Below are 15,653 nucleotides of genomic sequence, written 5' to 3' on the forward strand. Positions count from 1 at the left end.
TTCAAGTAAATTACCGTGAGGATTTGTTGGGGTGTTATTGGATAATAAACTGAGTATTTTTAGGTTTTGGTTGACTGTTGACTTGAGAAATTAAGTAATTAATTTAATGACATCACCAACTTTATGAATTATATATAAATTTGCGACTTTAATCTCAGAGAATATCCAATTGTTTTTCTTGTAAATTCACGACTTTAATCTCGGAAGTTCTTTCTCTGAATATTACGCCCCTCCCCCGGCTCCGTCATTATTATGATTTTTTCCCTACACTGGCCCTAATACGCTGTCACAGATAATAAAGTAGATTTAATCTGAATATGAATATTTAAATCTCCACCATTCTCTGTGCAGCGCGGCCAGGTCGGTCCTGACGAGGATGGACAACATGAAGAAGATAAGGTGGCTTAGTAACAACAAAGAAGGGGTGAGTAGAGTAATATTTCCATCCTGACAGTAAACCCCTCCCCGATCTACTGGCTGTTGCCTGAGCACCTGAACGTGCTTCCTGTTTGCACACAGGAATGTCTATTTTCCATATATGTTGCTCCTGAAGTGGTCAGGAGACACACTGTGGTTGAATTTGTGTCTCCAGACTCGACAGCACGTCAATTTGATTTGATTCGACTTTCACTCTGGATTTGCAGTTGCAGTTAGATCACTGAGGGTGCATGTTAAAGAGTCAGTCCATAAAATTAACACACAAAAAAACTTGAGTTATGTAAAAGGGTGGGTCCATTATTATTATTATAATATATTTTCTTTAGGTTTTATATCATTCTGTGGCTTCCCAGTGGTGTTCCTTGTCGATTCAAATCCGAACACTCAAATTTTGGTCAAAGTTCGTATGTTTCAGCATTAAAATGCAATTTTTCAAAGCCTCTCTAAAAACTTGTTCCCACCTGACCTGATGTACCTGTAGGTTTCTGCATGATGACGCTGCTACATGTACAGTATATATACATCCTTATAGTCAGTGTATTAATACAGTAACTAAGATGGCGGTCGGCGTGCTCCCAGTTTGGAGAAGCAGACAGGAGTACCGACAGGAAGCTGAGCAACGTACTGCTGTGGACGCCACGTTAGTTCAGATCAGAAAGTCACACAATAACACAAACTAACTAACCGATGGAGGCAGCGGTAGACCAGCAACTCCCCTGTTCTGAGAGGTAAAATTACTGTTATTGTGAATGGAGTTTGGTGGCTTTGAAGACAGCTATATAACGGCTTCAGTTCCACGTTGTAAAGGGCTGTCTGATGGCGAGGTAAAGTGGGGGAAATATTCTAAATATAGCGTACACTTAAACTAATATTGATTTCTTTTAGGTGGCTAAAATCCGTGTTTCTGCTGCTCCCGTCCACAGCCGCTTTACCTCGCCATCAGACAGCTGTTACATCGCTGTCTTCAAAACCACCAGACTCCATTCACAAAAACAGTAATTTTACCTCGCAGAACTTGGGAGTATACATAAAAAGCTCACTTCAAAACACAGCGCAGACCTCAGTTTCTATTTCTTTAGTAACTTTTGTTTTCGTCTGTATTCTTTGATGACCTTTTAATATAAAATGAGATTAGGTAGTTAATGTTCAGTGTTGTTTTGAGTGGTGTATTTCTCTGAATGACACTGCTGCTGTATTGAGTGTTTACATTTGGAAGCAGCTTTAAAACCCCGTTCACACACTCTGTGTCTGTCTGTGTGGGTGCTGCCTCTCTTATCAGGCCGCCGTGAGGGCGGTGCACCCAGCTGCACCCTGCCGCCCTCCCTCTGCTCGCCGGTCATGGGGAGTGGGCGTCGGGGGGCTAATCTCTATCAGCTGCAACCATATTGGAAGGCAGACGAAAGCCTGAGGAGCACCAGCCCTTGTTTTTGTGTTTGTGTGTTTTTGTCATATGAAGTTTATATAGTTAGACATCATAGTTTAGATCTGTTGCTCTCAAACTGACCTCCAGTTAACTGACTGATTAAGATTAACTATGGACAATCATGCGATTTAATATTTTAATCGACTGACAGCTCTAATAATCATAATTTTTAAGTGCCATGATTTCTTCCCAAATCCTGAAAAATGTGATATGTTTAAGATCTCTGCGGGCTGTACTGTTTAGTTTTGTCTTACAGTGTTTTTGTGTGTGAAGAAATTGCAGAAGATCTACTCTAAAGCGCAGAGGAGCAGAACACCGGTGCCTCCACAGACAGAGCTCATTGACAGCGAGGATGACAACGGTTTGTTCCAACGATCAGGAAGAAATAAGAGAGAGAAGGAAGAGCGTGGATTATGAGTGAAGACGCCACATTTTTTAATCATCTTCTTTGTCTTTTTGCTCATATGAATGGTTACTTCCAGGTGGAGTCGTTGACGAGGACAGCAGGCGGGAAGTGTCTGCAGACGACGACAGCAACTGCAGCACCGACCAGAACTTTGACGCCAAACTGAGCCGAGCCTCGTTGCTCTACAAGGGACCCAGCGGCGGTCGGTACCAAACCAATGACACGGTTACAATAAGCATCCACAACACCTGACATGAAGTTAAATTCTGCTTTGGAAGTAACAGAAAAGTCATATCGCTTTTTAATTTATATTTGATGTCGATCCTTTCAGCAAAATATTTCTCATATTTCAATTTACAAAACTCCAGTTTTGCGATTATTTTAACTGATATTGATTACGATATGATGTTGCGATATTAAAGGGAATGCTCATTTTTGCATCTTTATTCTCATTTTAAATGAAAAACATATTAAAGGTGCTATTGATGACATTGATAACATTCACCTCCTATGATTTATAAATTGCAGTCGGCCATATTACGATTAAATGTGAAGTTCTGATGTTTTCTCTGTCGTTGTTCAGAGTTCCCGAGAGGAACGTTCAGGATCAGTGCCTCCGGAGCGAACACGACCCGCAGAACAGCGTTCAGGTCAGACTGTTGGCAGAACTTTATTTTCTGTGTGTTTGCCAGATATTGTCAAATTATTACCAAACCTGGATCGACGTCGCATTTTTGCAGCCCGGTAGGAAACTGTCCGGATGGAGAAAAATGGCTTGACTTTACTGACGTCATACCTGAAAGATGTTCCCGGATGATCAAGTTCAATCTGGTTTAGTTTATTTGTTGTTACTTGTTGTGAGTTAACATTTTATTTCCACTGCTTTACCTCTTCCTGTCTCCTTGTTTCTTTTCCTTTCCTCCTCCAGACCCACTAAGAGGGCGTTGGCCGATCGGTCTGACGAAGACAACGACTCTGACGATGAAGTGCAAGACGTCGGTAAAGTCCCTGGAAGGTCAGTAGGGAGATGATGAAGCTCTTTTGATACAACATAACTTTTCCTTTACGATCACGATATTTTCGCTGGTTTTGTAAAGTCAGCTGTGCCTTTCTCAAACATTCATCGTTTCTGTTTCTGTTTCTCTCCAGCAGCCGTCAGCCGCTCGGCCCGCGTACGGAGGACTTTCTGGGGACTCGCAGAGACAAGATGAACGCAGGAGCAGGTCTGGCAGATATCGATCCCATGGCCATCGACCAATCGGTGAGTTTAGACACATTGTCAGACACATGCTCAGACAATGAAACTATCACTGAGCAGTTTGTCACCTTCCTCTCTCACTGCCTTTCCTTCTTTCCTTCCTCAGGTGGGGTTTGACAGCATCGGAGGTCTGTCGGGTCACATCTCAGCTCTGAAGGAGATGGTTGTCTTCCCACTTCTCTACCCTGAAGTCTTTGACAACTTCAAGATCCAGCCTCCCAGGTGACACACAAACACAGATTCATATATTTACGGAGGTTAAATACATTCTATGATACTCACAGATAAAGAAAACACCGCCTGAGGTCGAACAACATTTCACAAAACTTTGTTGTCTTTTGAAACAAAACATGCGAAAACAGATTCATCAGTGGAACTTCTATTTTAAATTTAAGAAGAATAATTGAACATGTTTCGTCCGTCTCCCTCTCCAGAGGTTGTCTGTTTTACGGACCTCCCGGGACGGGGAAAACGCTGGTTGCCCGGGTGCTGGCCAACGAGTGTAGCCATGGCAACAGGAAGGTGGCCTTCTTCATGAGGAAGGGAGCCGACTGCCTCAGCAAGTGGGTTGGCGAGTCGGAGCGGCAGCTGCGGCTGCTGTTTGAGCAGGTAATGCCGGGCACAAAGTACACGAGGATGAAGGCGATTTTAGGGTCTGAATCCTCCAGACGATCGTCAGCAAAGCCCTGAGTCTAAAGATGATCCTGTCAGCTGCGTCTAATGCATGAGCTAATGCTTAACTTGAAGCATAAAGTAGTAGTAAGATGGAGCTCAGAAATGGAGGAGCAACTTGTTGATTAGTGTTTATTTAACGTGTCTCTGTGACTTCATCCATCCATCCTTCCTCAATTTTCAGTACAAAGTAAAAACTATCATCACTAATTCTTCCTGCCCGTCGTCCGTCATGTTTGTTAACTCTAAAGTTACGTTTGATCGCGATAGATTTTGCAAGATTTCTGTTTTTTTTTAGTGGGGACTCTTGTTGTTGATGAATGAATCTGTTAGTGTGTGGTGGCTGTTTTGGTCAAATGGTTGCTCCACACGCTACAGGAACCAAACTGTTAAATTTAACCTAACATGTTGTTATGTGTGGGCTCTCTCACATCTTACACATCTGTTTCCCCAAACTACCCGTCTGTTACCGAGTCACAATGTTACTGCACCCTGCACTTAATCAGCACAGTTTGTTTTCTTTATCTGAGTGTGTGTTGGTGTGTATCGTCCTCAGGCGTATCAGATGCGTCCGTCCATCATCTTCTTTGACGAGATCGACGGCCTGGCTCCGGTCCGATCCAGCAGACAGGACCAGATACACAGGTCAGAACAAACATCCCCTGAATCAACCAATCTTTTTATATAATAAAGACAGAGTAGTTTAGTTGTTTTGTCTCGTTGTGTCCGTCCTGCAGCTCCATCGTGTCGACGCTCCTGGCTCTGATGGACGGGTTGGACAATCGAGGGGAGGTCGTTGTGATCGGAGCGACAAACCGCCTGGACTCCATCGACCCGGGGCTGCGACGGCCCGGACGCTTCGACAGGGAGTTCCTCTTCGGACTGCCTGACAGAGAGGTGACGTCTCTTTTACATGTCTCACAATGTCTGACTACACAATACATTCAGTTATCATTTCAGTTTGTTTACAGATTTTTACCAAATCCATTAATTACTTGAATCCTTTTTTAGCTGAATTTTGGCTTTAAAATGATGATGGCACACTGATACTCCAAGCTTGTTTGGCTATTATAGATTCATTTATTATTTATTCATTTATTCTGGGCAGTTTGGACAAACATGGTGTTTGTTAATATCTTTTTATAATTCACATGGTGACTAAACAGCTGACTGTTTGATTCGGTTTGTGTTTCAGTCTCGTAAAGAGATTCTGAAGATCCACACCAGGCAGTGGAAACCCCGTCCGTCTGAAGATTTCCTGGACGAACTGGCCGAGAAATGTGTCGGTAAGAACGACAGAAAGCTTCAAGTGCATCACACCAAATCTAGAAATATTTATTTCTAACCAGTGACTGTTAGTGGGAAAAATTATACACAACAATGTGCAAAATCGCATTTTCTAGACATGAGTTTAAAAAGAAGGATGTTCTTAATAAAAAATCTTGAAATAAAATAAAAAATTTAAATATATTTGAAATAAATAAAACAAAAATAAAATAAAAAACAAATAAGAGATAAAAAACATAAATAAAAATATCTAAGAAATTTAACATTTTAAATATGAGAAAATAAATAAATAACAATAATAAATAGATAAGTTATAAAAAATATAAATAAAAAAATCGAATAAATTAAACATCTTATAATAATAATTGAAATAATAATAATGAAATATAAATACATTCAAATACATAAATTAATAAAACAAATTCACACTCACTGTGGTCCCCTCCACGTTAATTCACTCGCCAGGATAGATACAGAATTTATACTGTAAGGCACGTTTACAGAAGAGTAAATAAAACAGAATATAAAAATAAATAAGTAATATGAATACAATTAAATAAAATACATAAACAATTAAAACAATTAAATAAAGGTTATATAAAAACTATTCAGGAGACAGACCTTTACAACAGTGCAGGTTTGGGTACCTTTATATGTCTCTGCAGGACTGAATGAATCTGTTGGTTAACTGACTTCCTGTCTCTCAGGTTACTGCGGTGCCGACATCAGGGCAGTGTGCACCGAGGCGGCGCTGTGCGCTCTGCGGCGCCGCTACCCGCAGATCTACAGCACCTCCCAGAAGCTCCTGCTGGACGTCTCCTCCATCGCCGTCAGCAGCTGCGACTTTGTGGCGGCCATGAAGAAGATGGTGCCGGCCTCCCACCGCGTCGCCGCCTCGCCAGCCAAACCCCTGTACCCTGAGGTTCAGCCGCTGCTGGTAGCCACCCTGCGCGACATCCTGGACGCTCTGCAGAGGTTATTCCCTCATGCCGAGCAGGGGATGAAGAGGAAGAGGGAGCCAGGTGAGTCGGAGCTGGAGGCTGGAGATGCTCCTGATGAAATATTACATCTCTTATACCTGTTGTTTTCTACACGTCAGATCTGACGTCTGGGATCTTCGACCAGGGCCTGATATGTGGAGGAGACGAGGGCTCCAGCACATCCAGCATCTCCACAACCTCCACCTCCAAGAGCAAAAACTTCCTGCACTTTGCCAGGTGAGTCTGAACTACAAGAATGTGAAAACATCTTTCCAGCCTGATGCCATCTCTTAAATCCCTCTCGTCTCATCCTCAGGAGTGCAGTCAAACACCCGACGTCCCACCGTCCCAGGATGCTCCTGGCTGGTCGTCCCGGTTCCGGTCAAACCTCCCACTTGGCTCCAGCGATCCTGCACGCTCTGGAGCGCTTCGCCGTCAACAGCCTGGACTCTGCTGTGCTTTTTGGAGTCAGCAGCACCTCCCCAGAGGAAGCCTGCGTCCAGGTGACTCCTCAGCAAACACCACAGTGATGGAGGCTTAATGGCTAGAAATGACATCACGTTCTCGTTGTAATTGGAGCGACTCAGGGAAAACAACTCGAAAGGGATTGGATGCCCTTTGCGGGGAGCGACGACTGTTATATTAAAAACAGAGTCATGCAGGTTCACTAGAAACTTGCAACGTTCCTACAAGTGTAGAGATACACGATGCCTGCAGAATGTAAATACTTGAACACAAACTCGCAATAGTTTCACACAAGACGGATCCTTTCTAACCATAACCACTTAATGCTGACTTTAAATTAATTCCAAAAGTCTTGAGGAGGATTGTCGGTCCAAAATTGTGTTTCACCAGGTAGAGTTAACAATACTTTCTGTCTTCTTGTGCTACTCTTGTTAATTTAGTATCCACTGGTGTGTCTAGAGGTGAGCTCAGCTGACCTTTAGTGACATCTGGTGGCGATGACGTTTTTTTTAGCTGCCGCTCTGGTCTAAAGAGTGTGTTGTAATCTTCAGACACAGATATATAAAATGTATTTCAGAGGAAGAAACAACCTGGTTCTCTGCGTTCTCTCTCAGGTGTTCTGCGAGGCCAGGCGGACGTCTCCCAGCATCCTCTACATGCCTCACATCCAGCAGTGGTGGGAGACCGCCGGGTCCTCGCTGAGGGCATCCTTCCTCAGCCTGCTGGGCAGCATCCCATCCCTCTCCCCCATCCTCCTCCTCGCCACCTGCAGCGTCCCCCTTCAGCAGCTGGATCCAGAGGTGAGCAGCTGGACTGAACCAATACAGAATGTGTCTGAAACATAGACTGTATATAAGAAGTGGACGTAGTCACCGTGACGTCACTGAGTGGTTTGTGGACTGCCGTTTTGAAGCCTCGAGTTCGCCCTTTTGGCTGTCCCATCTTGGTTTTTACCCGTCGCCATCTTGGTTATTGTTTTTACTGTTTTTACTTATCTTCTTCTATGCTCAGATTCAGTCTCTGTTTTGGGAGGACTACGGGGAGATTTACACCATCGGTGTTCCCAACAAGCATGAGAGGACCGACTTCTTCCAGGACCTCATTCTGAACCAGGCGGCCGAGGCGCCCTCCAAGAACAGAGCACGTATGTGACTCCATCTTGTTCAGATGCTTGTTGGTGTGATAATTAAACCCGTAACATTAAGTGTTAAGTAAAGCAGTTAAATAAATAAATGATGTTGATGATGATAAATGAATTTGACCTCCTCCCCCTCTCAGTGACTCAGGCCATGGAGATCCTTCCCCTGGCTCCCCTGCCTCCCCCCCGCCAGCTGCCGAAGCAGGAACGCCTCCGTGTGCAGGAGCGGGAGGAGGACGTGATGCGGGAGCTACGCCTCTTCCTGCGTAACGTCACCGAGCGTCTGAGTCTGGACCGCCGCTTCAAGGCCTTCTCCAAACCGGTCGACACAGAGGAGGTGAGTGAATTTTCTTCAGTAAACTTAACTTTAGTAAACTTTAAAGGTGCAGTGTGTAGGATTTGGTGACATCTAGTGGTGTGGTTGCAGATTGCAACCAACTGAGTACCCCTCCACTCACCGTGGTAATGCCGTTGGCCTCGCTCAGAGGTCATCCATACCATAATAACACTACTTTAGGCGCAACAGAGCTCGGACGGCGGCTGGCGGTACCACCGTTTAGCGCTTTGCAGCTCACGTTACTGCAGTTTCACAAGCGTGTCGGAGAACTACGGTGGCCTTCAGGTAACGTGAAAGTCTCTCTCTAGAGCCAGTGTTTGGTTTGTCCGTTCTGGGCTACTGTAGAAACATGGAGGACTCAGTGGTCGGAAAGTCTTTTCAAATCATGCTGATGGCTGAAATGGCTGCCAGATTGAACTCATTCATACACAGCATAAGGTCAAGCATCCTCCAGTTGGTGCTTATGGTGAAAAAACAATGTCAAACAATTAGATAGTCGCCCAAATAGATAATAAAAAGCAAAGGGGCGATGCTAGACTATCATACAACGGTGGTGATATGTTGCCAATATATTGTTGTCATAGAGCTGAGAGCGCTTTTTTAATGAAACGCTGAGATGAAGCGCCCCGCTAGCACTTATAGACGCTACATGGACACATTTTTATTTTATTTGACCTTTATTTAACCAGTTAAAATCAATTGAGAACCAATTCTCATTTACAATGATGACCATGAAACGTGCAGAATACATTAATTTAATGAACATTACTAAATATATGGAAGTTAAACTACAGATTCATAAGCTGAAACTTTACAACATGTTGATGTAGAGAAACGTTTGAAGAAATGGTCCCGGATCTGTGTTTGAGCACCGTCAGCATGATTTTACATTTCCTCTTTTAGTCCTCGCATCACTCCCTCCTCCTCTTCCTCCCTTCTTTCCTTTCCTTCGTTCCCTTCTTCACTCTCTCCTCTCCTCTGTCTCCATCCAGGTGCCGGACTACGTGTTGGTGGTCAAGAAGCCCATGGACTTCTCCACGCTGCTGACCAACATCGACGTGCAGAAGTACGTCACCGTCAACGATTTCATGTCAGACGTGGACCTGATCTGGAAGAACGCCCTCGAGTACAACCCGGACAGCGACCCCATGGGTGAGACAACCACTGACACACAAATATGATGTACAGTCGATTAAAGTAAATACAGGAGCTCAATATTCATTTGAAGTTGTTTTTTTTATTTGAATTAATGTTTATAGCAGTATATAGGAAAGAAATTATATATTTTACTATTTATGTATAACTCTGTTTGTGTGTGTCAGACCGCCACATCCGTCACCGCGCGTACGCCCTGAAGGACACGGTGCGCGCCATCATGAGAGACGAGCTGAACAAAGAATTTGAGGGAGTCTGCGAGGAGATCAGAGAGTCGCGCATCAAGAGAGGTGAAACTTCCTGAAACTTGTCCCGTCGCCGCTTGTCTGTTTGTCAGATCTGACCTACAGCAGGAAGTGGTGGCGAAGTGCAGCAGAGGTCCAACACGGACACTGTTGTATCAATTCAGTCTCAGCTACATAACCTGGGAACCACAGCAGTAAAACACAGTGTCTGACATTCACCGGGGAAAAGAGCCTCTAATGAGATGCAACTCAAGACTTTTATTTTGCTTTCAGCGTCTTCCTGTGGGACTGAGGCCAACCCAGAGGAGGCCGACGGCGTCTGCAGCTCGGCGTTCACCAGAAACAGCCCCAGACCTCGACGTAAGTCCACCACGAAGGATGAAATATATGAGAACGTACAGTAGAACAACACTCGGACAACTTATGTCCTTTGATGCAGCAGAAACGACAACAGGTCGTGTCCTTGGTATTCTTTGGGGACCTAAATTGCAGCATAATTTTATAATTTAAAGTTACATGTAGGTTTTTATTTAAAGGAACACTGTAACATTTTAGGGGATCTATAATATTCGTAACTATGTTTTCATTAGTGTATAATCACCTTAAACTAAGAATGGTTGTGTTTCCGTTAGCTTAGAATGAGTCCTTCATATCTACATTGACAGTTTTTCCTCGCCAAAATTTAGCATAAGTTTGGAGCGTTATTTAACCTCCTTCACGACAAGCTAGTATGACATGGTTGATACCGATGGATTCCTCTCTAGCTTTAAAACTGAACCCGCTACAACCTAAAAATCTCAAGTTAAAAGTGGCGTTAACACGTTATTATTGCTTTAACTTTAACAGCCTGAATAAAAATGATATCTTAGATTTGTAACTTCAGTATTTTTAAATCTTATCTACGGACGACGGTGGTCAAATGTCTAATTTGTGGATCATAAAACCGATTCATAGCAGTTCATTTGGCTGCTGTGTTGCAACAAAAGGTTCAGTGTTGATACAACGAAAGTGAAAGTGAGGGTGAAGTGAAGCTACAAGGACAGGAAGCTGCAGTCTTTATTTAAGCATCAAAGCATCCGAGTGAGAGAGCAGATGAGAGGAAGAGGCAGCGACGAGAGAGAGCGCAGATGAAAAGGAAAAGTCAAGAGGAGAAGATCAAGTGGAGAGAAGAGGAGGTTTGATTGCACTCAGCAGCATCCTCCGGCCTTCTTCCTCCTCTCTCTCTCTGTAATGACCTTCCCCCCTCCTGTCACTTCTCTTTGCAGCTCGTAAGAAAAAACGTTACAAACGGCCGAGAAAATCCAAGTGGAGCACCGGCGTCATCAAGAAAGCCCAGAAAAAGAAGCCGCCGCTCCCTGCCTCCTCTTCGTCCTCCTCGTCCTCCTCCATCACATCCAGCAGGGGCAGCTCTGAGTCGGGCCCCGAGGATAACAGAGTCGTTGAGATGAGAAATGGCGCAGTTGATCCGAGCTCATCCACCGCGTCAGAGAACAGCGACGGCGAGCGCCTGAACGGGTTTCACCACCCCTTAAACGGCGTCCTTGTGAACGGGTACAACCGTCCCGAGCCAGCTGACAGCGCCCCCGCAGGGAGGCTGGGGCATCGAACCCGGACCTCGAAGACTCCCCCGAACCTGAACGCGATGGTGAACGGGGTTTGTTTGAGCGAAATAGGTCTGTATCTGTAAGGAAAGCGCCTCTGAGTGGCGGTGTGAGCGCCTCGCTCTACTAACTGGTCTCCGCTGGACTGCGACCGAGCTACGCTGCTGCGATGACACGTGTGTAAAACAGGAAGTGAAAGTAACACGCTGCTTCTGCTTCCTGCTGCTGCTGAGCAAGCTTCAACGGGCCAAAGCTTCAGACTCTCTGCAGAAGTCTGCTGGGCATCGAGCCGACACTGACACAACACGTTCTCTTTAGTCTACATATAGGAATGAATATACATATGTTTACAGATGATGATTGATGAATGATGAATACACTATAACTAATGATTTAAAGGGCCATTTTTAAAACATTAATATTATTCTGGCAGCCGATTAGACTGTTGTCAGGCTATTAAACCCCCCCCACCCCCCTCCAGACAGTTTTACTTCCTGTTTTTTTGGTTAACGTTCTTTCTCAAGCAGAGAATGGGGGTCTGGTTAATAGTCAGATGTAATTCATCACCATGGCAACCAGATTTCATAGTTTTTCAACCCAGTTTAGATGAATTTACTGTTTATCAGACCACAAAATGAGACAAGAATTATCTCAACACACCAACTCTCTCTCTCTCACTCGCTCTCCTCTTCACCGTCTCCTCCTGGCAAGGCGGCCGTCTGGCTGCTGCTTCAGTGAGGATCCGCACCGATAGACACCGCACCGGGCTGCACTGTGATTCGTTTATTTCTCTAACGTGACTTCTTCTCTTTATTTCTTTTGGACTGAAAGTTGTGCTCCCCGTCGTTCGGACCAGTTAGAGGTCCGCAAACCTCTGGTATCGGCTGCTTTCCGTTAATTTATCTCCAGGAGGAGGAGACGGTGAAGAAGAGAGCGAGTAAGAGAGACAGTCAGTGTGTTGTGTTCATTCTGCCGGTGGGAATAAACACACTAAACTAAGGTGGAGGAAACTAAAAAATAAAATGAAAACCCTCAGTTAGCTGATGCAACGAGTTGGGCTAACTAACTACACAGAACTAGCTAACTAACTAGAAAGACAAACTGACAGACAGAGAAACAGGTTCATTGGTTTCATCATGAGTACACCTGCAGCTTGGAGGATGACCTTTGACCTGCAGCTTCTACTATAGTCATACGTCATATTCCTGTTTTACCAACAACCTTCTTTTTATTAACTTTGAGCATGACTCAAATGAATATGAAATATAGAAATGGCAAAATACACTGGCTTTAATTAGGCAGTTATCAGTCGCTATAAGCCCTAAACGTAAAGAAGCCTTGAAGAATAAACCCCATCTCTGCCTCCTCTTCCTCCTCCACGTCTTCCTCCTCAGAAGAGCATAACAACGGGGGTGAGATGAGAGCCAACATGGCCGCCTTGGAGCAGATGCAGCTGTTCAAAAGCGTCAGCTCTGTGGAGATCCTCGACGAGGAAACGAGGCCGCTGGTCGTCAATCACAGCAAACTGAGGGTGAGTCGACCCGGTTCTGGTTATGACAGATGACATCCTAATTCTTAATCTTTCCTACTAAACTCTGATCGGCTCTGTGGTTTTTCCAACTTGGGATCCAGCCGTCAATGAGCACAACACCAGACCTGTTTCAATCACAGAGAATATGAGACTGAGGCTGCCGTGGTGACCTGGTGGTTGTAGTAAATGTTTCTAAGTGGTATTTATAGAGCTGTGGTTATTGTGATGTGTTTCAGGATCTCCTCAGCAGAGCCGTGGTTAAAACGGAGTGCTGTGAGGTGGAGCCGCTGGAGAAGTTTTACGCTCTGCTGGCTCAGTGCATCTACCGCCACCGAAACAACCACAACAAGACGGCGCTGCTTCAGGTACGACCATCACACCGAGATTCCCAGAATGCACTGAGGACACTTCTTTATATCAACAACGATATGTTGTTGGCTGCTCAGCTACAGTTTACAGACGTCATGAGCCTCACTTTGAGCAGCTTAAATGGCAAGCACGTTATTTTTATTTTAGGTTTTATATAATTCTGTAGCTTCCCAGTGGTGTTCCTGATGTATTCAAATCTGAACATTCAAATTTTAGTCAAAGTATGTTTTAGCCTCAAAACGCTATTTTCCCTTCAAAGCCCTTCTAAAAACATTTTCCCACGTGGTGACCTGATGTAGGTTTCTGCATGATGATGCTACTACATGTACAGTATATATATACATCCAAATTTGCACGTTTTTTTTTGCTAGCGTTCACATTATTAACAACCTGATTGATTAGCTTACTGTGGTAACCTACGTCACTGCTTTTTGCTCATGGCTGAGAGGGCGTTTCCATTTGAACGCAGATGGACCGACCCTTTAAGAGCCACCAGTGACAGTGATGAAGGCCAGACAGCTATTTGGGATTGCGACCCTCGTCTCTCATTAGTCTAAATAATCTTGACCATTTAATTAAAGTATCTTGTTAAGAAGCTCTGGTTTAGGCCCCACTCTTCTTGTTTAATTGACACCAGATGATGTCAGAAAAATACCGACTTCTTTGTGTGTTCAGCAGGTTGATTTAGTTTTAATTTGACCTTTTTCTCTCTCTCCAGGAAATGAAGAAAGAAATCGACAGCTTCTCTTGATCCCCCATTTCAGGTCTATTTCAATAAAACCTCAAACAGGAAGTTGCTTATTTTGTTTTTACGTTTTGATAATGGCACATATATACCTCAATATTTATTCTGTTAGATGTTAGTATTTATTAATGTGACCAATTTACAATCCATATGCCCATGTAATATTATTTAATTTAAATGTATCTTCGAATAAACTTGAATAAGAGTGCTTATTGAGGCTTAGTTATAATAATTGTTTTTGTGGTTTCTGTTCAGGAACCAACTGCAAAATGATCATTGTGTATTTACAGTATTTCTTATTTTCACACCTGCACATTCACACCTATAGCGACACTAAAATCCACCTAAACACTGTGAAATGTGGCCAAACAGACAATAAATAAAAATGTAGAAAAATATGTTTAATTTTTGTCATATCACTGTTTTTCTTCTGATAGTTTAGTCTTAAAAATATTTAATTTTCATATTAAAAAATCTGTGGTGTAATACTTTGCTTACAGTTAGTGTGGTGTTGAGGTACTTTACTTGAGTAATTCCATTTTATTTAATTTTAATTCATACCTATATTACAGATTACATCATAAAATATATGATAAGCATAAAAACAACATTTTTCTAAATTAAACTTCCTGAAAGTATATTAAAGAAACTATCCAGAACTTTTACTTGTAACAGAGTATTGCAGTACTTTTACTTAAGTAAAGGATGTGAGTACTTCTTCCACCACTGTAAATAATACATTAAAGCAGCTGTGTCTTTGGTACAGTATGTGACTGGAACTTCTTGCATAACTACATCAGAACACTGTGAGTCGCTCTGATAGTACACAGTTGGAACACACGCCTGACGTCTGTCTATGACGCAATGACGTACATAGTCAAACTTACGTCAGTACACCGACGCACATTTCCGCTTAACAGGGATACCTTCAAAATAAATGATTGGATATGTTCGCGCATCGAAACTACATAATACTGTACAGCAACTTAATGCAAATAAAAAATAATGAGGAAAACAAAATATACAATACATAATGCACAAATGAATATAGTACAGTACATACATAGAAATAAAATTAATCAATACAGAATGTTTACATGTAGAAAACGCAGAAATAATATACTAAAATAATCACCAAAACATAAAAAAAACTTGATTTTCAATGAATATAATGTATTGTAATTGAAATTTGAGGTCTAATTCAAATGATCTATAGGATAATGATATAATTAAAACCGTTTATATATTATAAATAACATTATTTTATGGTTTTCTCTGAGAACAAACCACACGATGTCAGGAATTTAATGTTTAGCTATTTCATTTGAAAAAATAAAAAACATGGTAAGCCCACAGTCAACCATAATTACTATTTGGGATTTATATATTTCATTGAAATGGTATTGTAGTTTAAAGCAATTTTAGCTCATTTAGCATATTTGTGGAGACGTTTTGAAATTTGTTGTCCTCGTTAGTGAGGCTGTTTATGATGTGGTTTTATTATTATTATTTTCCGTGGTGGAGTGTTTATAAGTACATTCAGTCAAGCACTAAGTACAATTTTGGAGTAATTGCACTTTATTTGAGTATTTCCATTTCATGC

General features: G+C 42.8%; 1 protein-coding gene across 11 annotated transcripts in view; it reads left to right on the top strand.

Moving 5' to 3' along the window:
- LOC141753846 (ATPase family AAA domain-containing protein 2-like) overlaps positions 1-14,098 on the top strand; it is a 40,285-nt gene extending 26,187 nt beyond the window's left edge. Inside the window, exons 5-28 of one of the 11 annotated variants that reach the window (XR_012590512.1) lie at positions 352-424; positions 2,135-2,222; positions 2,344-2,469; positions 2,851-2,917; positions 3,196-3,282; positions 3,417-3,528; positions 3,632-3,747; positions 3,960-4,134; positions 4,754-4,842; positions 4,935-5,094; positions 5,393-5,483; positions 6,192-6,506; positions 6,584-6,701; positions 6,781-6,967; positions 7,544-7,729; positions 7,941-8,073; positions 8,208-8,404; positions 9,397-9,556; positions 9,727-9,849; positions 10,078-10,164; positions 11,070-11,458; positions 12,800-12,936; positions 13,173-13,301; positions 14,024-14,098. Coding sequence is in view for 9 of the 11 variants with exons in the window: in XM_074612447.1 (XP_074468548.1) it covers positions 352-424; positions 2,135-2,222; positions 2,344-2,469; positions 2,851-2,917; positions 3,196-3,282; positions 3,417-3,528; positions 3,632-3,747; positions 3,960-4,134; positions 4,754-4,842; positions 4,935-5,094; positions 5,393-5,483; positions 6,192-6,506; positions 6,584-6,701; positions 6,781-6,967; positions 7,544-7,729; positions 7,941-8,073; positions 8,208-8,404; positions 9,397-9,556; positions 9,727-9,849; positions 10,078-10,164; positions 11,070-11,477; positions 12,800-12,936; positions 13,173-13,301; positions 14,024-14,056 (3,397 nt within the window). In the remaining 2 variants the exon portion in view is untranslated. Of the gene's footprint in view, positions 1-351; positions 425-2,134; positions 2,223-2,343; positions 2,470-2,850; positions 2,918-3,195; positions 3,283-3,416; positions 3,529-3,631; positions 3,748-3,959; positions 4,135-4,753; positions 4,843-4,934; positions 5,095-5,392; positions 5,484-6,191; positions 6,507-6,583; positions 6,702-6,780; positions 6,968-7,543; positions 7,730-7,940; positions 8,074-8,207; positions 8,405-9,396; positions 9,557-9,726; positions 9,850-10,077; positions 10,980-11,069; positions 11,478-12,799; positions 12,937-13,172; positions 13,302-14,023 lie in introns of those variants that run through there. The other 10 variants (XM_074612447.1, XM_074612448.1, XM_074612449.1 and 7 more) reach the window with 10 other exon arrangements.
- The last annotated feature ends 1,555 nt before the right edge of the window (positions 14,099-15,653 follow it).

Source organism: Sebastes fasciatus, chromosome 17 (assembly GCF_043250625.1).
Source record: "Sebastes fasciatus isolate fSebFas1 chromosome 17, fSebFas1.pri, whole genome shotgun sequence".
Taxonomy (NCBI): Eukaryota; Metazoa; Chordata; class Actinopteri; order Perciformes; family Sebastidae; genus Sebastes; species Sebastes fasciatus.